The sequence below is a fragment of the Microcaecilia unicolor genome, chromosome 3 (genome assembly GCF_901765095.1).
Source record: "Microcaecilia unicolor chromosome 3, aMicUni1.1, whole genome shotgun sequence".
NCBI lineage: Eukaryota > Metazoa > Chordata > Amphibia > Gymnophiona > Siphonopidae > Microcaecilia > Microcaecilia unicolor.
Window position 1 is genome coordinate 92,835,070 of NC_044033.1, and position 24,504 is coordinate 92,859,573.

The following is a 24,504-nucleotide window of genomic DNA, read 5'->3' on the forward strand; positions in this document are numbered from 1 at the left end:
CTAGCACTCCGTGGACTGTCTGAAGGACTAGTCTGAGCACAAAATAGTTTTTTGACCAGTGGTTGTGCAGAATGTTGCAATCTTACAACAATGTGATGAGGATACTGGGAAATATGGTACCTCATCTGACTATGAATTAATATTTTTGTAACTATGTAGGGTTGTTATTTATCACCAGAGGGCAAATTACACTATTCTATATGTTTACAAAGCACTCCTTACATTTTTAATCGTTTTTAAATTATTTATTAAAACACGTATGTGCTCATAAATACTGAATTAATATTGCAAAGGTAAGAATACCACTTAACAGGCTAGTGCAAGGAAAAGGCATTAGGGTACCTCATGCCTCTCAGTTCAAAGATTGCATGACTAAGGAAGTCTACTGGGGAAACAAAGGGTCTCTGTGGATGTAAAAAAAAAAACCTAGTTTTACCAGTTCAGGATTAGTTGTATCATGGGCATTATTTTACCAACATAGATTTAACAGACCTTTCTGGTCAGATTGCAGAAAGAATCATAGAAACATAATGGCAGATAAAGGCCAAATGGCGCTTCCATTCTGCCCATCTATAGCATCCACTATCTTCTCCTCTCCCTAAGAGATCCCACCACGTGCCTGTCCCACGATTCTTTGAATTCAGACATAATCTTTGTCTCCACCACTTCTATTGGGAGGCCGTTCCGTGCATCCACCACGCTTTCTATAAAAAAGTGTTTCCTTAGATTATTCCTAACTTCCTCCTCTGTCCTCTCATTCCAGTTTTCCTTAATTTGAAGAAGGCTCACCTCCTGTACATTAATACCACAGATATTTAAATGTCTCTTTCTTCCAAGTATACAAATTGAGAGAGAAGATATAGTTAATGCTCTTGGGGGGGGTCCTTTTACCAAGCTGCAGGAAAAAGGGCCCTGCGCTAGCGACAGGGGCTGTTTTTCCCATGTGCCAGGGCCCTTTTTACCACAGTGGAAAGACCCCAGTCACACCTACCGCATAGCCATACGATGGGGAACCCTTACCGCCACCTATTGATGTGGCAATAAGGGCTCCCACGTTAAGGATGAGACTGAAAAGGCGTAGATTCAAGAGTAATTTAAGGAACTATTTCTTTGTAGAAAGGTTGGTGGATGGGTTTAACAGCTGTTCTGTATAGGTGGTGGAAATGAGGGTGGTTTCTGAATTCATGAAAACACAGGGCAAGTACAGAAGATCTATGAGGGAGAGGAATTGATTGTAGAGCTTAGTAATTGGTTTAAATGGATAGACTGGATAGGGTGAATGATCTTTATCCGCTGTCATTTTCTGTGTTTCTGTTTTAACCATATCTTCTCTATGCTATCCCTGCAGCCTGACTGAATGAAACTTTTCTTTGAAAGTCTCCAAAAGCTCATTTCCCTTGTTAATATCTCTTTATCTGTTATCAATCCCTTGTTAATATCTCTCTTTATCTGTTATCAATCTTCTAAAAATAGAAATGTAGTTCATTGAATATTGATTCTGGACTAATGATTTTGCAGCTCAGCAAAAATAAAACTTTGGAATTTATCATAAATGGTCTTGAGAATGTTTGTGTTTTGCTCAGTGAAATGTTCTGTTTTTTCAGTCTCTTGATTTTTTTTTAATTATTTTTTTCAGGTGTGCTAATTGCTTATGAAGGATTGGCTCTTCATCTTGCATTGTTTCCCAGACTTTGGACTGAGCTTTGTCAGACTCAGGTAAACATGCATTTTAATGGGAATCACTTTGGGTGTGGAATTTTACCATAGTGGAGACAGATAGTTCCCAAAGGTTTTGACCATGCTTTCTATTGGTCATCTGAAGCTATTGCCATAACCCTAACTATCAATTCACAAGGTTCACATTTCTCTGTATCAAGTGAAACCCAAAAGTTAGATTAGCCACATATTAAGCTTGCTTTATAGCAGTTTAGGATTAAGTGGCCTACTGCACTCCTCGATAGCAACAGAGAACCATGGCTGTAGATGAACAACTCTCCTGAGCTGACTTCACCCTGGATAGCCAGATGTCTGAATAAAGGAGGAACACGATTCCCTCGAGTAAGGAGGCCTTTTGTACCCCTCGACTACAGGTAACTGAGACTATAGTTAGCACAAGGGAGAGAGCCTGAAAATCTCAACGAGGAACCCAGGATAATGACTTCTGGAGAGAACAAGAAAGAAATGTCCCTGTACCATCCATGTGAGAAAATACCTGAGAAGAGGTCTACGCTTCTGTATGGGGACTCAAAGTATAGACAGAGACCTTGACATTGTTTCAAAGGAGAGAGAGAGAGCCCCTAAAACTACCCAGTATGAAGGAGCACAAGAAATCAGCAGATCACAACAAGGAGGGGTCTACCCCAGCTGAAACAACTGTCCTGGCATACGTACCTGGGGAAGGGAGGGAGTTGTTTGAGCGGTATTGCTTGTAACCTCTGAAATTGCCCCAACCAGGACTGGGGAGAGGATGACTTCTGATAAGGACTCCTGGCCAGTCTGAGTTTTTGTCCCTATGGGACCCTTTTACTAAGCTGCGTAAGTGTCTATGCTGTGAAAGATACATCCCTCCTTCCAGGGTCCGCAGGATCTTGCCTCTGCCTTGGACACTCCAGCTACAAACCAGGATTCATGTCCCAACCTCCTAGCCCACTGTAGTCCACAAGGCAGGGCTTACAGAAATCAAACTCAAAAGAAAATCAGCAAGTTTCTTTATTGTCCTTCTGGGATTCACAGTCCAGCAGTTTCAAAACAACAGTAAAGCAGGCATCCAAAACACAATCCCCTTTGTTTCTCCTCTCAGGGCACTAGCACAACAGGGGAAGAAAAAACAACTCCACTCCCCTGCTTCCAGAACTCAGTTTGTTCCACTTTAAGCAGTCTACAGCCCCGTACTCTCCTTCTCCCCCTCCCCTTTGAAAAGGAGGAGAATGTCCGTGAAGGGCAGTCAAAAAAAAAAAAAACACCAGAAAAAGGAAGAACCTGCTCCCGGTTTCTTCCTGGTGCTTTGGCAAACAGTCCCAATAAACAGTTCCCAATGAACCACTTCTTCAGGCTTGAGCAAACACTTTTCACCCAACCAGCTTCCTCCCGCTGTGAACAGTTCACACAGGGGGAGGCAATAATCCCTCTTCAAACAGCACCTTTAACACACACAGTTCCTAACAGCCTGAACTCGCTTTGCGGAGAAAAAAGGTCCCACCCTTTCTTGGGTCACTCAATACACTGACCCTTCTTCCTCATGACCCTTTCTCTTTCCCCTTGCAACCCAGCTGCCATATACCACGAGTTCACCTGCTTTTTCAGCTTTTTTCCTAAGGAATGAGCCCAGGCTGTGAGGTCCATCGGTTCCTCTGGGCTCTCCTCTCTCTCCCTCTCCTCAGCCTCTTGCCACTCCAGGGGCCCCTCGTCCCACCCACTTTTCAACTGTTCCTCTTTCACTTGATTACCCTCCAGGGGCCCCTCCCTGGCCTTGTCAGAGTTCTCCCCTGTGACCTGCTGGGGAAGGTAATCTCTGTACCAGGGATTGCGCCGGGGCTGCTGGGTAGTGTAGTCTTTTTCTCTCCTCCATTTTTCATGGGGCACTAACCTTTCTCTTCTCTCTCTCTGGGGAAGTAGTAAAGGCAAGGCTTTGTTCTGTCTTCTTTTGCTCTTGAGCCTCCTCACTCCTTCCCCTTCCTCTTCCATCTGCTCCACCCCTTCACAATGCACACCCAACGCACATCAAAATGGAGTTACCGCACGTCTACCGCATGGCCCTTGCGGTAATTTCATTTTTGGCGCGCGTCCGAAAAATATTTTTTATTTTCTGGCTCGCGTCAGCTGCGTGCGCCAAGTGGCATTTGGCACGCATAGGTCATTACCGCCTGGTTACCACGTGAGACTTTACCACTAGGTCAATGGCTGACAGTAAGGTCTCAGACTCAAAATGGACGTTTGTCAATTTTCATTTTGCCGCATGTCTATTTTCAGCAAAATATTTTAAAAAGGCATTTTTTGCAGGTGCGCTATGAAATGATTCTGCGCACACCCAAAACATGTGTCTACACTACCACAGGCCATTTTTCAGTGCACCTTAGTAAAAGGACCCCTAAATTTCTTCAAAAGACAGTTACCTCATAGGTTGAAATTGCTTAACAAATTCAAGATTACAATGACTCCTAACCTGGGGGGGATCTCCCAAGAAGCACAGCTGTAAACACTGTACTCCTGTTTTGAACCAGCCCCAAATAGCCATCTCAAACCAAAGGAGTTCTTAGCATCACGAGCATTCATTGTATGAGATTCACCAGCTATGAATCCATTCAGGAATCTTTGATTCCCATGTAGGTCATTCGAGATCTTCCTTCTGTGAGGATAAGGATAGTCGATATGGCCTGTCTAGTCCATTCCATCTACTATCCCTTCCTCTTCCTTAGAAGGTCACCAGGTTCTTATTCATGGGATGGACCCAGCACAGGAGGATTTGCGCCACATAGCTATTTATTTATTGATTGATGATTGCCTTTTTGAAGAAATGTACTTAAGGCAGTATACAGCAAGTACAACTTTATTCATTTTTTACTGCTTAATTGTTCATTGTATAACTTTACTGCTTATTTGTTCAAGTATAACTTTATTCATATTTTACTGCTTAATTGTACATAGGCAATAAACAAATATTAAATTCTTTGTATTATTCTCTTACACTTAAACATAGAAAGAGACTTCAACTAGAAGCACTGACAGAACTGAACACTACCTATGTTCGATCCTTAACTGCTCTGTAATATTTCCAATATAACTTAACTGTAAGCCTCATTGAACCTACACTAGTGGGAAAAAGTGAGGTACAAATGCAGAAATAAATAAACTGCTTCAGAATACCTCAGCCAGGTTGATTTTTGGGGTGGAGAAATATTCTGAAGCTACCCAATTATTAAATGAATTGCATTGGTTAAATATTGATAGTTAGATTTACTTTAAACATTCTTGTTTGGTTTTTAAGAGTTTATCTCAGCTGAATTCAGACGCTGTAAGTTAGCTTTTGATTATTGCAGGTGGTAGATCTCACCTAAGAAGGATACTGTTTTTGAAGAAAATTAATTGCAAACTCAGAGAATGTTCTGTTGATTTCCAAAGTATAGGCTTTGGAATAGCATTCCAGTTACTCTGTGTCAGATTCATATTTCGTGTTCAGGAAAGTTTTGAAGACTTATCTGTTTTCTAGGCAAAGTTCGTAATTTTTTTATTGAAATTAGAATTTCTTATTGATTTTATTTATAAATTTTTTTTGGTTGTAAATTCCATCTAAATATAGAAGTTTTATTGTTGTAATCTTTGTAACTTTTGTTAAAGGCAGAATAAAAGTACACAAATGCAATACATATTATGGTAAAGTATGCGACTTACAATGTTAACACAATACACATTAAAACATCTTAGACAACATGAGGGTAAGCAGAAGTGGAACATATAGACAGATAAGATAGAGTAATAGGAGTTTGATTAGGGTGGTTAAGTTAAGGAAAAATTGCACATTAAGTCAGAAAGGGTGCATGAAAATGATCTCAGCTAGAGTACAGGTAGTAAGCAAGTCCTGTTATATTTTTCATCTAGTGTTAGTCGTTGTATGTGTGTGACTAACTAGCTAGTTGCCGAGGATGGGGCGGTGAGAGTGGTCCACCTCGGGTGCATGCTGCTGGGAGCAGCCCTGTGACTGTCTGCTACGATGGTTCCCTGCACCCTCTGATGTTACTTCCTGTTCCGGGGCAGAGGGAGCAGGGAACCAGCAGAGCCAACAGCAGCATGGCTGCTCCAAGCACCCCAGGAGGTAAGAGGCGATGTACCTGTGGGGGGTGTCTTAAGTTGATGCACTGGGGGGGGGGGGGTGTAGCAGCGATCCGCCCTGGGAGCCAGCCGACCGAGGAACACCACTGGTGGTAGTTTCTTCCATTAAAGGCAAACTTTCTATTTAATTGCTTCTTCCATTAAAGTCTTAGGATATGAGCCAGGCTTTCACCTGCTTCTTGAAGTAGAGGTAGTCTTGCCTTTCTGGGAGTGCATTCCAGAGTGTGAGGACTATTTCTCAGGTGTCATATGTCCTTTGTATAGGGTGTGGTTAGGGATTCCTCTTGTACAAACCTTAGAGAGCTTGGAGGTGCATAGAGAGACATCCTGTTCTTCAAGTACTCTGTCCCATTCTCTTTAAGGGCCTGGAAGGACAGAGTTTTGAATTTAGTTCTGTATTGTACTGATTGTCGGTGAAGGTTTTGCAGAAATGGTACGATGTGATCACATTGCTTACGACCTTCTGTTAGTCATGTTGTGGCGTTGGAGCTGTGTGTAAATCCTTTGTAGTTTCACCAATGTAGAGTGCATAGAGCTACCAGAAGTGTAGTCAGGTTCACCTTTAGGTAAAATAGGTGCTGATACGAGGCTGAGCTGCATAGACACCATTTCATTCAAAATCTGTTTGGGGAGCGGCCGATACCCAAAGAAAGAGACTATAGAAAAAAAAAGATTTTTAAAATAGGGGTCAGTCTGTCATGGGGGTTCCTCCTTCAGTGTTGTATTTTACCCCATCCAATTTTGTTCTACAGGACAAGGACAGCTCCCTTAGTGGATGTATATACCATATAGTACCATAGCCTTCTCATCACTGAGAAGGGAATTTAGTCTTGGCCACCTTAAGACTCGAATCATGTGTTTCATCCTAAAGAGATTCCATCTCCAATTATCAGATGTAGCAGAAAACAATTGGGGTTGGGTGGGAAGGCCTATGAGCATACAGAAATATAGCATACCCCTACAAATTACCATTTCTTATGGCTCTTCTGAGAACCACAAGGAGATCATGCCCTAGAACATAAGGTTCGCCAACAACTCTGTCCTGACCAGCCCCACCACTGAGTTGTAGTAGTATTAGTTATCCCCTTCTGAGGAGTCAGCCTTCCTGTCCACTGAACCGACTATCATCTATGCCCAGCCAACTCCCTAGATTGTCCCAGACAGTGGAGAGCTCTAGCACCCTAAACATTGCCAAGGTCAACCTGTGATTTCTTCCATGAGACATGGATTAGGGCTAGGAAGGGCTCAAGGCACAACCTGAAAGTGTTGCCTGTGCAGGGCCACCCTGGGATTTTTTTTTCCCCATTCTCCAGTTGCAGCAAACTTCATGCATCACAAATCTAATCTGGCTTTAAAAGTACTCTGGGAAGCTTCTTTTGTGTAGAAGGGCAGAGAACCAGTTCTGCAGGTTGTTCCCACTATTGTGTCTTTCACTGGGAGAAGGGGTGTAAGCATGGACGTAGTTTGGGGGGGGAGGGGGCAAGTGGGGGCATTGCCTCTCCCCAAACAGCTTGCCACCTCATTCCAATGTGGGGGCATCACTCCTTTCCCCCTTTGGTGGTGTGGCACCTCTCTTCCACTCTCCTGTGAGGTTCAGATCTCTCCATCCCACCCCCATGCTGTAGGCCTCCAAACTTGCAGGCTTCCTGCAGCATCAGCAATGTAAGCGCTTGTCCAGAAGCTTTCTTTGTACAGTCACTTCTTGTTTCTTTGTAGGCAGGTCACTGTACAGAGAAGGCTTCTAGGGCAGGCCAAAGCTTACATTGTTGACACTGCCAGCGACCTGCAGTGTGGGGAGGAGGTGGAGTGTGATACTGGAGTTCCCCGTGGGATGTTGGGGGTGCAGAGCGGTACTGGTGGTCCCTTCGGAGGGAGGTGGAGGGCGGTACGGGCAGTCCCTGTGGGGGGTGTAGGGAAGTATTAGCAGTCCCTGTGGGAGGAGAGGATGAATAATGATACTGGCGGACCCTGCGGAGGGGGGAGTAGAGATGGAGAGTAGAGCTAGAGCTATTCTGTTGATATAGAGGAGAAAAGGGGAGAGATGCCAGACCACAGGGGAAGGGGAGCTGGATCCACGAGGGGATAGGAGATTGAGGAAATGCTGTATTTGGGGAGGGGGAGAGCCAAACGAGGTACCATGGGAATGGGGCAAAAGAAAGAAGAGTTAGAGATGCTGACTCTGGGTTGGGAGTGCAGGTGAAAGTGGGGAAGGATGGGGATGTTGAACATGGGGGGAATAAGGACAGGGACACAGAGGGGAGGTGATGGTCAGCAGAGATAAGGAAACAGGGAATTATGGTGGACATGGAGAGAGAAAAAAAGTTGAATAGACAGGAGATACTGGAAAGCAGAAGATGGATAGGACTAGGGTGGGAGGGAGGGGGAAGAGCAGAAGATGGATGGGGCTTCAGGTATGGGTGGAAGGGAGGGGAATAGAGCAGGAGGTGTGGGTGGAAGAGAGGGGAATAGAGCAGAAGATGGATAGGGGTGTGATAAAGGGGAAGGGAATGGAGCAGAAGGTTAATGGAGCTGTGGGGGGGGGAAGGAGCAAAAGATGGATGGGACTAGGGTGGGTGGAGATGAAGAAGGAGGGGAATGGAGTAGAAGATGAGGCTAAGAGGTGGGTGGAGGGGGGGGACAGCAAAAACTGGATGGGACTTCAGATGAGCAGGGAGAAGGGGAATAGAGCAGAAGATGACTAAAGGGAGCAGGACATATCAGAAGATGTATATGACTAGGGAGTGGGATGGAGGAAAAGGGGAAGACAACAGAAGATGACGGATACATTGTGATTGAATGGGAGGGTGTTGGGGAGCAGAGCAGGGAATTATAGATAGAAGAGATGAAGTAGGCATTTTGAAAGGATAGTGAATACTTACATAGTAACATAGTAGACAGTTTTAGTTATAAGTGGGGGTATATTGATGGGTTGGGAGAATGAGTGAGGTTGTAAAATGAGGGATAAGAGAAGAGGGGCAAGAAAAGGGGATGATGTGGGGATAGATTGAGACAGTGTGAATGATCTGGAAGATTGGAGAGAGGAACAACATTGAAAAGGAATGGGGTACTGGGAATGAGTATGGGAAGAAAGGGATGCGTCTCTGAAGGGGTTAAGTGTGGATGTAAATGGGGTTTTAAAAGATGGTGAATTGGTAATAGGATGTGGGGTGTAGGGTAAGAGATAAGAATGGCCTTGGAGGCAAGATAAGGAAGGAGAGACAGGGATGGTGCTGGGACTGATGAGTGATAAGATTCAGTGGAGGGTAGATGAGGGCTACAAGGGTGAGTACAGAGGATGGGGATGGGGGACTAAGAAAGAGGAAAAAAGATGGCAGGTAGGGAGACAGAATGAGAGTGCCTGAGAGGGAAATAGTAAAAGCCAGTAGGTAGATGAGAAATGAGATGGAGACCGAGGACTAGAGGGTGAGAGAAAGGGAGATAAACATAGAGAACAGAAAAGTGTGTTGGGGGGCATAAAATGAAAGATCAGTGCCAGAAAGATGTACAGAAGGAAAGGAAGAAGATGAGGCAAGAGATGAAATGGAAAAGCCAACCTGGAAAAGAGTTTAGGAGAAGACTGACACGTGGAGAGTGGAAGAGATTGGAACCAGCCCAATTAGAAAAATAAAATGTTCGGTCGACAAAGGTAGAAAAGGAAGTTTATTTTTATTTTATACTTTAAAAACTGAGAAGTGCCTTCTTTGTGAAATGTACATTTTTTTTTCTATTTTTATATTTTGCAGAGTACAGGAGAGAATGCATTTCTATTCCTCTTTTACCAGTATTTGCATTGCTTATAAAGTCTGGTTTTCTTGGGGGTCTCCATTTCAGTTTTTATTTGCATGTTTTTTGTGATTCCCTAAAGGATTCTGCTACCATGTACTCTTTGTGTAGGAATGCGTTGCAGACCGGCTTGTTCCAGTTTCCCAGTAGCAGGTTATATTGGTGCTCTGGGGCCCAGTGGGTTTTAGGGCTGTTATAGTGTGTTAAGTTTTCTGTATAGGTTTTGAGTGTCTTTTTGTAAGGTTTTATGATTTTTTATAATGTGCTTGGCCGTATTTGAAAGCAGGTTTTGTGACATGGCGGCCCTAATTGTCAACCAAAATAAAGATGCTCCACACTTGTGGTCTTCACATCTTGTATGTAGAGTCATTATCAGGGCTTTTTTGAGGGGGTACTTGGGGATACTGAGTATCGGCACCTTTTTCATTGTCTACTAAAATTGACCCATGGTCACCAAGTTTTAATGAAAGATCTCAGGCTTTACACAACAATTCTGCCTTATCATAGGTTCTGTTACTGGTTGCAGGGGGCCTGGCTATTGTGGGGTGGGTCCCTCAGTGATCACTCCCACCCCTGAAGGGTGGCCTGCCATTTGAGTACTGGCACCTTTTTCGCTAGAAAATATGCACTGGTCATTATGCAAACAAACACCTGTCTGCTTTAAGCAAGTGTCTAGCATTGGAAGTAATATATGCTGTTCCTGAGGTGTTGATCACAGATGAATATTTTTATGTGGTAAATTGTAAGGGGAATTAAATACGACTGGCTAGGATAACTGAATAAAGCACAGTTCATCCTTAATGCAGTTCATCCTAGCCAGTTAAGTGCTGCTGAATATCACACAAACTATTTTTTATCCAGGCATGTATGCCTGGATATTCAGTGTAGGTGCATGAACATTGCTTGGTATGGAATATCCGGGAATAAAGCTAGTGGTCAGCAAAACACTGACTGCTGTCAGCTATATATTGGGCCCAATATGTCTGCTGGAGAGGGGTTATGTTGTTGATATTGAGATGAAACCAGAATCAGATTTTATTTTGTACGGTTAATTCTTGGGGAAATGCTCTAGATCTGCTTTGCACTCATTGTTGCATAAAAAAGGCTCCTACGGATGCAGAACATATGCTTTCATTTAGCACTGTGAAAATGCGGAGTCAGGGGTGGGTATTTTTTTATATTAGAGTTCCAGGCAACATTTATTCAGAACATTTATACCCCGCTTTATACCACTGAAAACATAACTCAATTCTGTTGAGTATAACCAGATTAAATGAATTCTTTGCTTTGGTCTTCACCAAGGATGAGAGAGATACCGGTGCCAGAAATGGTATTCAAAGCTGACGAGTCGGAGAAACTAAATGAAATCTCTATAAACCTAGAGGATGTAATGGGGCAATTTGACAAATTGAAGATTAGCAAATCTCCTGGACCGGATGTAATTCATCCCAGAGTACTGATATAATTGAAAAATGAACTTGTAGAACTATTGTTAGTAATATGTGTAATTTATCCTTAAAATTGAGCGTGGCGCCTGAAGATTGGAGGGTGGCCAATGTAACGCCGATATTTAAAAAAGGTTCCAGAGGTGATCTGGGAAATTATAGACCTGTGAGCCTGGGGGGGTCACGTGATGCGCTGAGGGAGTAGGACGTGAGTTCCTGCTCTCCGAGGCCCAACGCCCGATATCGTCAAATAACTAATGATTTCGCCTCGCCCCGGATCACATAGAAGGCATAACACATCAGCTAACTAAGTGATGGATAAGTTTATGGAAAAATCAGCTAAAATTATGCCGGCGCGCGGGGCGAGGAAAGACAAAGAATTGCTGAAGGCGGTTGGCCCGGACATAGACTCGCCACAGAAACAAAGCGGGCCGCCTTTCTCGGAGGCACAATTAGCACAATTATCACAACTGAATGCGGCATAAGTACATAAGTACATAAGTAGTGCCATACTGGGAAAGACCAAAGGTCCATCTAGCCCAGCATCCTGTCACCGACAGTGGCCAATCCAGGTCAAGGGCACCTGGCACGCTCCCCAAACGTAAAAACATTCCAGACAAGTTATACCTAAAAATGCGGAATTTTTCCAAGTCCATTTAATAGCGGTCTATGGACTTGTCCTTTAGGAATCTATCTAACCCCTTTTTAAACTCCGTCAAGCTAACCGCCCGTACCACGTTCTCCGGCAACGAATTCCAGAGTCTAATTACACGTTGGGTGAAGAAAAATTTTCTCCGATTCGTTTTAAATTTACCACACTGTAGCTTCAACTCATGCCCTCTAGTCCTAGTATTTTTGGATAGCGTGAACAGTCGCTTCACATCCACCCGATCCATTCCACTCATTATTTTATACACTTCTATCATATCTCCCCTCAGCCGTCTCTTCTCCAAGCTGAAAAGCCCTAGCCTTCTCAGCCTCTCTTCATAGGAAAGTCGTCCCATCCCCACTATCATTTTCGTCGCCCTTCGCTGTACCTTTTCCAATTCTACTATATCTTTTTTGAGATACGGAGACCAGTACTGAACACAATACTCCAGGTGCGGTCGCACCATGGAGCGATACAACGGCATTATAACATCCGCACACCTGGACTCCATACCCTTCCTAATAACACCCAACATTCTATTCGCTTTCCTAGCCGCAGCAGCACACTGAGCAGAAGGTTTCAGCGTATCATCGACGACGACACCCAGATCCCTTTCTTGATCCGTAACTCCTAACGCGAACCTTGCAAGACGTAGCTATAATTCGGGTTCCTCTTACCCCTGGAAACCCAGACTAGAAAGAATATCGACGCAGATCGCAAACTTTGAAACGCGATTGGCAGAGGAGTCGCGTCGGATTGGAGACCTAGAGCATAGGGTGTCTGAGATGGAAGACGCGAACCCTCCAATGCAACAGCAGATCCGCCAGTTACAGAACACAGTGACAACGCTTACAGGCAAGGTGGATGAGCTAGAGAACCGAGGTAGGCGCAGTAATCTGCGGTTGATTGGCCTATCTGAGACGATTGGGGATTCGGTGCTGGCAACAGTTGTGGAACAATGGCTGAAAACAGAGTTCGCGTTGTCTGATCATGCGGGCGGCCTATGTTTGGAGAGGGTGCATCACGTAGGCCGAAACCAAGATGGCCGCCAGGCCCCGCGCGCGGTGATACTGAAAGTGCACAATTATCTGCATAAGCAAGAGATTTTGAGCGGATACCGCATTAAGCGAGATGATACAAAATATGAGGGACACCAGATCAGAATCTTTCAGGACTACTCTGCCTCCCTCCAGGAACGCCGAAAGAAATTCACGCCGCTGTGCCGCCGGCTTCATGCGCTACAGACAAGATTTATGCTGATATACCCAGCAGTGCTTAAGATTCGCCATGAGGGCCGCTGGAAAACGTTTGACTCCGCAGAAGCGGCGCACACATACATCACTGAGCTAGAGCAGCGCCCAGCAGATCGGAACGAACAGATGGGGGGAGAGTGAACTTTCTTCAATGTCTTCATCCCTTAAGGGGCGAGGTTCGAAAATTTTGCACCTTCTAGGGCGGGGAGGCCTCGGGCATGGAAGGGGCTCCTCTTTGAGTAGTAGAGCTGGATGTATAGGGTACAGGAACTAGATTGGTTGCAAGAGATAGGGGGGGGTAAGGGGAAGTTAGGGGAGGGGGGTTTGTTGGGAGAGGGATACACACAGGAGGCACATGTACACTATAGAGTTTTTGACAGGGGTAGGCTGCCCATACTTTGGGGTGTGGGAGGCTTAGTGGGTAAAGCAGTTGTGAATATGGAAGGTCCCCTGGGTAAGGCTGGGTGCCCGGGAGACTCAGGCTGGCAGAACATCGCAGATATTCAGTCACAGGCCCAATCCTGCTCAGAATAACGTGCGTATAATATCCTGGAACGTGGGAGGGATCTCTTCCCCAATCAAGAGAACTAAGATTCTAACAGCCTTACACAGACATGGGGTGGGGATAGCTTGCCTCCAGGAGACGAGATTGTCCCAGGAGGAACATGAAAAATTGAACCGACACTGGGTGGGGGAAGTGTTTTGCTCACCAGCCACGGGAAGGAGAGGAGGAGTAGCCATATTAATTCACAAATCACTCATGTGCTCTGCTAAACTTGAATTTAGAGATGCTGAAGGGAGATTGGTAGGGACAAAGATCAACTTACAGGGGAGGGAGATGCTAGTGGTGTCAGCTTATGGCCCCAATACAACACCCACAGAATTCTTCGCGGAGGTTTTGGCGAAATGCAGGGGGCATAGTACACTACCATTGATCCTGGCTGGGGATATGAACCAAGTTATGGACGCGGCCTTAGACCGCTCCAAATGCCAACAATCACGATCCTCCGCGCCACCTTCGGTACTGGAAACATTTTGTCAGGAGATGGGATTGGTGGATCCCTGGAGAATATTACACGGAGAAGAGAGGGATTATACCCATACATCCAGGGTCCATCGGACACAGTCCAGAATAGATTATGTTCTCATGTCACAGACTGAATTCCCCAGGGTAACAAATGCCTCTATAGGCCCCGAGGAAATCTCGGACCACTCTTTAATATGGGTGGATCTGGAACCAGCGCCCTTTTTTCAACAATCCCCAGGGTGGAGGTTTCCTGCATATTTGTACACATCTAGTGACTTCAAAAAGTATTTACAACAGAAGTGGGAGGAGTTTGTCACACATAATCAGGAACACCGGGAGGACGTGGTCTTGTTCTGGTCCACGGCGAAGGCTGTGCTCAGGGGCGAGATCATAGCTTACGTCAGTAAACTGAATCGGCAAATCGCCCGGGGAATAAGTATCTTGGAGAAACAGCTTAGAGCGGCGAGGCGAACATATGCCGGGGCACCGACACAGGCAAATTATGACACACTTATGTCCACCAGAGTGGCACTTAATAGCCTCCTACATGAACGGGTAATGAGGTCCCTCCTGTACAAAAAATACAAACTACACAAATTCGGAGACAAGGCGGGAGGGATGGTAGCTAGACTTGTAAGGGGCGCGCGCAAATCACACTTCATCACAGCACTCCGCACTAAGGCAGGAGGAATAACACACGATCTCCAGGAGATTGCACAAAATTTTTACCAGCATTTTGGAAATTTATATGAAGGGAAGCAAGAGCACATAGGAACCCGGGAGACCATACAGGGGTATTTGAAAGATGTAGGACTAGAGAAAATTTCCACAGACCAAGCAAACCTCCTCAGTGCCCCGGTGTCAGCCAAAGAACTACAGAAGGCGATAGGCTCGCTGAAATTATATTCAGCGCCGGGGCCAGATGGCCTCTCGGGAGAGTTTTATAAACTGCTGAACACACAGGTTGTAGGGCCATTGACCGAATACCTTAACACAGTGGTAGAAATGGGACATTTCCCCTCACACGCAAATACGGCACTCGTAAGTCTGATCCCCAAAAAAGACAGAGATTTACTGAACCCGGGCTCCTACAGACCCATCTCCCTGATTAATGTGGAGATTAAACTCCTATCACGCATATTGGCAGAAAGACTAGCGCCTCTGATGCCCCATCTTGTTCATGAAGATCAAGTAGGCTTCGTCCGGGGACGTCAATCGGTCCTAAACACACGCAAATTGATCCTTGCATTATTGGCTAACTCCCCTCCAGGTACGCAGAAAATGGTGGTCAGTCTAGACGCGGAACGTGCATTTGACCAAGTAGAGTGGCCATTCCTGTTTGAAACACTAAAAGACATAGGGTTACACGGGTGGTATCTTAACGCGATTGAAACACTCTACTCGCGCCCACAAGCTATACTTCGAGTCAATGGAGTTAGAACTCCAGGATTCGACATTGGGAGAGGCACTCGACAAGGCTGCCCCTTGTCTCCACTGCTCTTTCTCTTAACGTTGGAACCCCTCTTAGTGAAGATTAGAGTACAGCGCAGGATAGCGGGGATCGAGATAGGCAGGAGAGAGCTAAAGGTACTTGCTTACGCGGATGATGTTGTGGTACTTCTGAGCGACCCACAGACTTCTCTAGAGTGTCTCCTGCACACTATTAAGGAGTATGGAGACCTTTCGGGCTACTCCCTTAATAAATCTAAGTCCATGGCCATATCATTAGATGATACACTGCAATCAGACTGGAGAGGTAACTTCCCATTACAGTGGGCGGCAGGTCAACTGCGATATTTGGGGGTGGTCATCCCTAGGGCCCTGGAGACACTATATGAGGCAAACATAAGACCCTTATTGACCAAAACTAGATGTCTGCTGAGGTTGTGGGGAGCCTGCCCCTTATCACTCTCGGGCCGAATAGGCCTATTTAACATGATGATAGCCCCTAAGTGGCTATACTTGTTTCAGATGCTGCCTTTATAAGGAGCGGGCTTTACATCGTGCTGTGCAGACCTTTCTGTGGAATGGGAAGAGACCCAGGCTCCCAATTCATATCCTTCAGAAGCCGAGGCCACAGGGGGGGATGGGATTGCTCAACATAAGGTATCTCACCATAGCAAGTGCAATGAGGCACATCAGAGACTGGCTAGTGGGAACAGGCAACTTTTCAGTGATAGATTTGGAGAAGACACTGGTCCCTATGGTGCATTTGGGATGGAGACTGCATGCCCCGGGAGGGGGGTTAAACACGGGAGAGGGCCAGAACCCATTGGTTACAGCAGCGAGAGCGGCCTGGAAATGGCTATGTAAACGACACAGATTTGATTGGCGGGCCACCCCTTTCTTGCCACTGCATCATAATCCAGATTTTCCAGAAGGCTCCTCATCGGTGGCATTTCGTCGATGGAGGACGATGGGGATCCAGTATGTATATCAGCTGGTGTCAGACGAAGGGACAGCGAGATCTTTCGCAGACTTACAACAGGAGTTTGGACTCACAGAGAGCGATCGTTTTGCTTATCTTCAGATGAGCCATTATGTCGCAGCTCTAGGATGGATTAATTTGAGTGAGGACGTTCAGGATACCTTGAATACGGCATTGACTTTGGGAGCCCAGAATGCAGTACCGCTCAAATATCACCACAGATTTTTGCAGGACTCGACTGAAGACATAGATTTTCAGACAAGAGCGAAGAGTTGGGCCAAAGATCTGACAACAGAAGTGACAGCAGAGCTCCTGCGCAATTACTTGACCACCATACGGACACACTCTATCTTTAACCGCTATTGGGAGATGGATTACAAATTTATTCTTAGACTGCATATTTCACCAGCGCGAGCTTTCAAGGCTGGCTTTGGAGACTCAGCAGCATGCCCCTGGTGCGACCACGCTCCAGCAACATTAGGACACATGTTCTGGTCATGCCATCAAGTGGGATTGTTTTGGACCCGGGTGCTTGGTGAAACACAGAGGTACTGGGGTCGCCGGATCAAAAGTCAGCCACTGATGTTGTTTGGGGACTATAGGTGGGTCCGCCCCGCCCCTCCAGGCTTTGGGGCTTTCATGCGAAGAACCATACTGATGGGAAAGAGAACCATTTTGTTGCACTGGAGAGAAGAAAAAGGCCCAACTGTGGGAGCATGGAGATCTCAAATGATCCAGTTATTGAACTTAGAAAGATGTGGGATTTCCGACATGTCTTCCAAGGAGGGAGAACACCTGCAGAAGACATGGGCGAACTTTTGGGACACTTTGCAACCCACAGCTCGAAGCAGAATACTAAATTAGGATTGGCGGGCCTCTGTCATTGTTTATTTGTGCGAGAGGACACATACTCCTGTGTGGGGGGGGGGGGGGGGGGGGGGGGAGGGTAAAAGGCACAATATCTGATAAACCTTACTATGCTGTGTAGTACTTGAGAGCGAATTCTTATGGAGCCAAAGATGGAGACATAACACATGCACTCATTGAGAGCTATTAGAGGAGGCGGCAGCTGGCAAAGGGCCATAAGAAACAAGGCCCTTTGTGGTAGAACATACAGAATGGAACTATGATGCCTCTGGTATGACTTTGGCTGTGTTGTTTGACCTGAGCAGCGGAATGGGGGTGGGGTGTCACACAGATATTAATTAACGTTCACTGTATAGAAGGGGGCGACAGTTGGGAATGGGAGGGGGAGGGATGTTGGGGTTAATGAAAATATATAATGTAAGCAACGCACAGTTGATGTTGTAAGCTTTTCAGGTTAACTGTCTCAAGTGGATATGTATACGACATGCTCTTATCATAATAAACAGATTTAAACATAGACCTGTGAGCCTGACATCGGTGCTGCGCAGAATGTTAGAGACTATTATAAAGAACAAAATTGCAGAGCATATTCAAAAGCATGGATTAATGAGACAAAGCCAACATGGATTTAGTGAAGGGAAATCTTGCCTCACCAATCTATTACATTTCTTTGAAGGGGTGAGCAAACATGTGGATAAAGGTGAACTGGTTGTTATTGTGTATCTGGATTTTCAAAAGGCATTTGACAAAGTACCTCATGAAAGACTCCAGAAGAAATTGGAGAGTTATAGGATAGGAGATAATGTTCTACTGTGGATTAAAAACTGGTTAAAAGATAGAAAACAGAGAGTAGGATTAAATGGTCAGTATTCTCAATGGAGAAGGGTAGATAATGGGTTCCCCAGGGGTCTGTGCTGGGACTGCTGCTTTTTAACTTATTTATAAATGATCTAGAGATGGGAGTAATTAGTGAGGTAATTAAATTTGTTGATGACACAAAGTTATTCAAAGTTGTTAAATCACAAGAGGATTGTGAAAAATTACAAGAGGACCTTACGAAACTAGGAGACTGGGCGTCTAAATGGCAGATGATGCATGTGGGAAAGAGGAACCCAAATTTTATAGCTACCTAATGCAAGGTTCCATGTTAGGAGTCAGCGACCAAGAAAAGGATCTTGGAGTCGTCGTTGATGATACGTTGAAACCCTCTGCTCAGTGTGCAGCTGCAGCTAAGAAAGCAAATAGAATGTTAGGTATTATTAGGAAAGGAATGGAAAGCAACACGAGGACGTTATAATGCCTTTGTATCGGTCCATGGTGTAACCGCACCTCGAATATTGTGTTCAATTCTGGTCACCACATCTCAAAAAAGATATAGTGGAATTAGAAAAGGTACAGAGAAGGGCAACGAAAACGATAAAGGGATGGGACGACTTTCCTATGAGGAAAGGCTGAAGCAGCTAGGGCTCTTCAGCTTGGAGAAAAGACAGCTGAGGGCCCAGGGGAGATATGATAGAGGTCTATAAAATAATGAGTGGAACGGGTAGACGTGAAACATCTGTTTACTCTTTCCAAAAACACTAGGACTAGGGGGCATGTGATGAAGCTACAAAGTAGTAAATTTAAAATGAATTGGAGAAAATTTTCTTCCCTCAACGTGTAATTAAACTCTGGAATTCGTTGCCAGAGAATATGGTAAAGGCGGTTAGCTTAGCGGGGTTTAAAAAAAGGTTTGGACGGCTTCCTAAAGGAAACGTTCATAGACCATTATTTAAAATGACTTGGGGAAAATCCACTGCTTATTTCTGGGATAAGCAGCATAAAGTGTATTGAACTTTTTGGGGGATCGTACCAGATAATTGGTGACCTGGATTGGCCACTGTTAGAAACAGGATGCTAGGCTTGATGGACCTTTGGTCTGTCTCAGTGTGGCAATACTTATGTACTGATGATCAGGCAGTGCTGGACTTGTTGGTATGGGAACTCTGAGTTCCCAAGGCTGGGGGGATGGAACCAGACCTAAAGGATTGTTGTGCAGAGCATCCCCCAGACTAAAGAACCTGGGCCCATAGCCTTCTCAGGAGCAGCCTACCCTTTGCTGCTGCATCAAGCTACATGTTTGCACCATCTGCTGGAGACAGAGTAATAATGGGAGGTGAAGGCACAACACCATATAAGGAGAGTGAAGTCAGTTGTGAGCTATTTCTCTGTCTCCATGTGCTGCATTTTTCTGTACTGGTTTGAAATGGACAATAAGTAAACATAAGCAATTGCTGTACAGTCTACATGCTTCAGAAAAGAAGACCATATTGTAGTGGTAAGATGATTTTGTCAGGCATGCCATAACTAAGATAAACCAGATTTTAATGTAACAATCTAACAGACTTTGGAGGACATATACTTTTCCATTTTGGAAGCTGCCCAGAGTTTACTATTAAAAGAAGATAGATGAACTACACAACCCTTAGAAATAATAGGCTTAGTCACTGGATGTGACCTGTCTTCAGCATTAGTCATTATAGAAGTAATTTTATAAAGAAGATTTTGCAGGTGTGTCTCGTATAAAATAGTTACCGAAGTACGCACCATCTATGATGGCACATACTATGCTAGCAGGTGTATATGGGATGTAATTTTGGCATCGCATAGGTAGTATGTGTGGATTATAAATAGGGGGCCACAAACAGGTGTGGTTTTCCTGGCTATACAAATTAACCTGATTGACAGGTCAAATCTATGCAGATGTGAATACTCTGAAAACCAGATCTAGTTGTGGCCCTTGCAGACCATGTTTTTGTACATCCGTTGTTTAAATTATATACCCATTTAAGGAAATGAATGAGAAATTGGAATTCTTATGTTACAGCCTAGAGATTGAACCAAAAGGTATTGCTGAGTACTACAACATAACATAGTAACATAGTAGATGACGGCAGAAAAAGACCTGCATGGTCCATCCAGTCTGCCCAACAAGATAAACTCATATGTGTATACCTTACCTTGATTTGTACCTGCCTTTTTCAGGGCACAGACCGTACAAGTCTGCCCAGCAGTATTTCCCGCCTCCCAACCACCAGTCCCGCCTCCCATCACCAGCTCTGGTACAGACCGTATAAGTCTGCCCTCCACTATCCTCGCCTCCCAACCACCAACCTCTCTTCCCCCACCTGCTCTGCCACCCAATTTTGGCTAAGCTTCTGAGGATCCTAGTGCATTTTACTAGTTTTTTGCCAACACATATCCAGAATTCAAAGTTGTGATTATAGTTTGATTTTAAATTTATAAGCATTTAAATAGAATGACCCTAACATGTGCTATAGTTCTGTGACAGCCGTTCTCAACCCAGTCCTTGGGGCACACCCAGACAGTGGGGTTTCAGGATGTCCACAATGCATGTGCATGAAATACATTTGCAAACAGTAGATCAGTGCATGCAAATCCATCTCATGCATATTAATTGTGGATACCTTGAAATCCTGACTAGCTGTCCCACGAACTGATTTGAGAACGTCTGTTGTAGAAGAAACTTCATAATAAATGTGCAAACTTTTTTTAAAGTATATTAATATTTTCCTGCATTTTAATAAATTTAGTGCGTTTTCAGTATGAATAAAAATAAAACATTCAGGGCCATTTTTGCACCAATCCGGCACTACAGTCAGGCTCCTGCAGGTAGTGCGTGGCCCCAACACATGCCATTTCCGGCATGTAGGATTTTTTATTTTTGGCACCAGGGGCTTACCCAGCAATAATCTTCACTGCCCGATTACCATCTAGGGTAGTTCAAGCTTTTTAATATATTTATAAATGATTTAGAGATGGGAGTAACTAGCGAGGTAATTAAATTTGCTGATGACACAAAGTTATTCAAAGTCGTTAACTCGCGACAGGATTGTGAAAAATTACAAGAGGACCTTACGAGACTGGGAGACTGGGCGGCTAAATGGCAGATGACGTTTAATGTGAGCAAGTGCAAGGTGTGATGCATGTGGGAAAAAAGAACCCGAATTATAGCTACGTCATGCAAGGTTCCACGTTAGGAGTTACGGACCAAGAAAGGGATCTGGGTGTCATCGTCGATAACACACTGAAACCTTCTGCTCAGTGTGCTGCTGCGGCTAGGAAAGCGAATAGAATCTTGGGTATTATTAGGAAAGGTATGGAAAACAGGTGTGAGGATGTTATAATGCCGTTGTATCGCTCCATGGTGTGACCGCACCTTGAGTATTGTGTTCAATTCTGGTCGCCGCATCTCAAGAAAGATGTAGTAGAATTGGAAAAGGTGCAGCGAAGGGCGACTAAAATGATAGCGGGGATGGGACGACTTCCCTATGAAGCAAGACTAAGGAGTTCAGGGCTTTTCAGCTTGGAGAAGAGACAGCTGAGGGGAGACATGATAGAGGTATATAAAATAATGAGTGGAGTGGAACAGGTGGATGTGAAGCGTCTGTTCACGCTTTCCAAAAATACTAGGACTAGGGGGCATGCGATTAATGTTTCTTCACCCAACGTGTAATTAAACTCTGGAATTCATTGCCAGAAAATGTGGTGAAGGCGGTTAGCTTAGCAGAGTTTTAAAAGGGGTTGGACGGTTTCCTAAAGGACAAGTCCATAAACCGCTACTAAACGGACTTGGAAAAATCCAAAATCCCAGGAATAACATGTATAGAATGTTTGTACGTTTGGGAAGCTTGCCAGGTGCCCTTAGCCTGGATTGGCCGCTGTCGTGGACAAGATGCTAGGCTCGATGGACCCTTGGTCTTTTCCCAGTATGGCATTACTTATGTACTTATAAGAGCCCTTACCACCTCCTGAATAGGTGGCGGTAAGGGCTGCTCTGGGAAATGGCCGCGTGTCAAGTGTTTCATTTACCGTATGACCATTTCTGGCCCTCGGTCGGAATTTCTTTTTTCTGGGTGGTGGTAAAAGGGGGGCCTCGGTGCTCAACCTGCGCACCAATGCCACTGCATGGCACCTTTTACCGCCGCTTGGTAAAAGAGTCCCTAAGACTTAAAACATGTTTTTTTTTAACCAAATCTTTGACATTTCTGGCTATAGATGATTCTCCTTTTTGTTGACTCATATATTTTTTATTTATTTAGTGCATTTAATATACTACTGAAGCCTTCACATAGGCATACAGCAGTTAGCAAGTACAATATTTCTTTGCAGGTACTAGTACTGGCCGTAATGGGCTCACAATCTTATCTAAGTATATATTGTACCTTGATTTTGTTTTGTTGGGGTTTTTTGCTTTGTCTCATTCTTGTGTCTTCTTTTTTTGTTGTTCATTTTGTTATGTAATATTTTGAGTTATTTTGTATACTGCTGAGATATGCCATCAGCATCGTCAGTGTTAAAGCAAGAGGTTGTTATAAATAAGATAAAATATGGTGTCCAGCAATGTAGCTCACCATCATACTTGCATTCTGGTGATTCTTTAAAATCTCATTATAAATAATCTTTCTCCGAGGACAAGCAGGCTGCTTGTTCTCACATGGGGGTCGGCGTCCATGGCGGCCCCAGGAACGGAGAGTTTCCAGCAAAATATTCACAAACTTTGCGACAGCCAGCAAAGCGTGGGACGGACGCACCGCGCATGCGCGGACATCTTCCCGCCCGCGCACGTCTGTTCCCGCCTAGTTTTTTTTTTTCCACAATGGAGAGTGGCTGCGTGTCGGTCTCTCTCCCTCGGGTCCCAGGAAAAAGCTTAGGCGTCTTTTGTGAGTTTTTCATCGCTTTCTTTTTGTTTCACGTCGCCTTTTTTCTTTTTATTCCTGTTTTTTAAAAAAACCCTATTTCTTCTTTAGTTTTTTGTCCCTTGGTAAGTTTCTTTTTGCTTCCATTGCGGCCTTCTTGGGCCGCACGTCCGCGGTACTCCTTTTTTGTGCCCTTTGTTGGCACAATCGAGCCATTTGATTTGGCCGCCGCGATTTTTCTGCTGATGTCATCGAAGCCTCCCAGCGGCTTCAAGAAGTGTGCTCGGTGCCAGCGGTCTATCTCGGGCAGTGACCCGCAGTCCTGGTGCATCCAGTGCCTTGGGCCCGACCATCGCCCAGGCGCTTGCAAGTTGTGTCTCAGCTTGAAAAAGCGGACACAGGCATTGAGAAGAGCTCTTCGGCACCGTCTTTTCTGAGCTCCGACTGATTCCTCAGCATCGATGTTGACATCGGTACCAAGGTCAGCGGCGTCGATATCGACATTGGGAGCGCAGGTAATGGCTGTCCGAACTTCACCTTCAGCTGGGAGTAGTGAGCCGTCGAGTGGATCTCCGCCTGTCTCGAAGGCTCCTACTATGCAGCCCCACCGGGACTGGCCGATGTCGGACCCGACCACAAGGAGGCATGTGGATTCCACGTCCTCCTCGTCGGTACCGTGGAGTTAGGGTAACATGCTTCGAGCGAAGGCGAAGAAGCATCGGCACTGGTCACCGGGAGCTCTGGGGCATCGAAGGATTCGGCACTCGGAAAGCGTCGACGCCGGGAGGAGTGCTCCCCCTCCATGCAAGAGGTGTCGGTGCATCGATCTTTAGACAGCCCGGTACCGCCTCCCAGACATTCACAGATTCTGACTTCGACTCCGGTACCTGCCCCACAGCCTTCCTCAACAGCGACTTTGGAGGAGAGCATTCGAGCCATTCTTCCCGGTCTCCTGGAAGGGCTGCTGCATCAGTCTGTTCCAGTACCGGGGGTGCTTGCGCCCTTGGTACCATCGATGGAAGCTGGTACCGCTTATGGCATCGGCCTCGGCTGCCACCCAAGTCGACTCCCCGTCTACGTCGTTGGAGGGAGGTTCATCGCCGCCGGCATGGGAGTCAACTTCTCGTCATCGCCATAGGGGACATGGTTCCTCGGCGTCGAGACGGGCCCGGTTTTGGTCTGTAGTTTGAGAACTCTTGTCCAATACCGAGGAGGACCACCTAAAGAGTCATCCACTGCCCCTCTGCATAATGTCCTTAAGGAGACATTGCTGAGGAATTGGATCAAGCCATTATCTAATCCCACCATTCCCGAGAAAGTAGAGTCCCAGTATCGGATCCATGGAGAACCTGAGTTGATGAGGTCACAGTTACCTCACGAGTCTGCGGTTGTGGATTCCGCTCTCAAGAGAGCCAGAAGTACTAGAGATTTCGCCTCAGCGTCCCCGGGACGAGAAGCTAGGACTTTATACTCTTTTGGGAAGAAGGCCTACCAGTCCTCTATGCTCGTGTCCAAAATTCAGTCCTA

At 45.4% G+C, this 24,504-nt stretch overlaps 1 protein-coding gene across 1 annotated transcript in view; it reads left to right on the top strand.

Moving 5' to 3' along the window:
- USP34 (ubiquitin specific peptidase 34) overlaps positions 1-24,504 on the top strand; it is a 1,418,841-nt gene that overhangs the window by 1,376,863 nt on the left and 17,474 nt on the right. Inside the window, 1 exon segment of the mRNA XM_030196176.1 lies at positions 1,637-1,716. Coding sequence (XP_030052036.1) covers positions 1,637-1,716 — 80 coding nt within the window.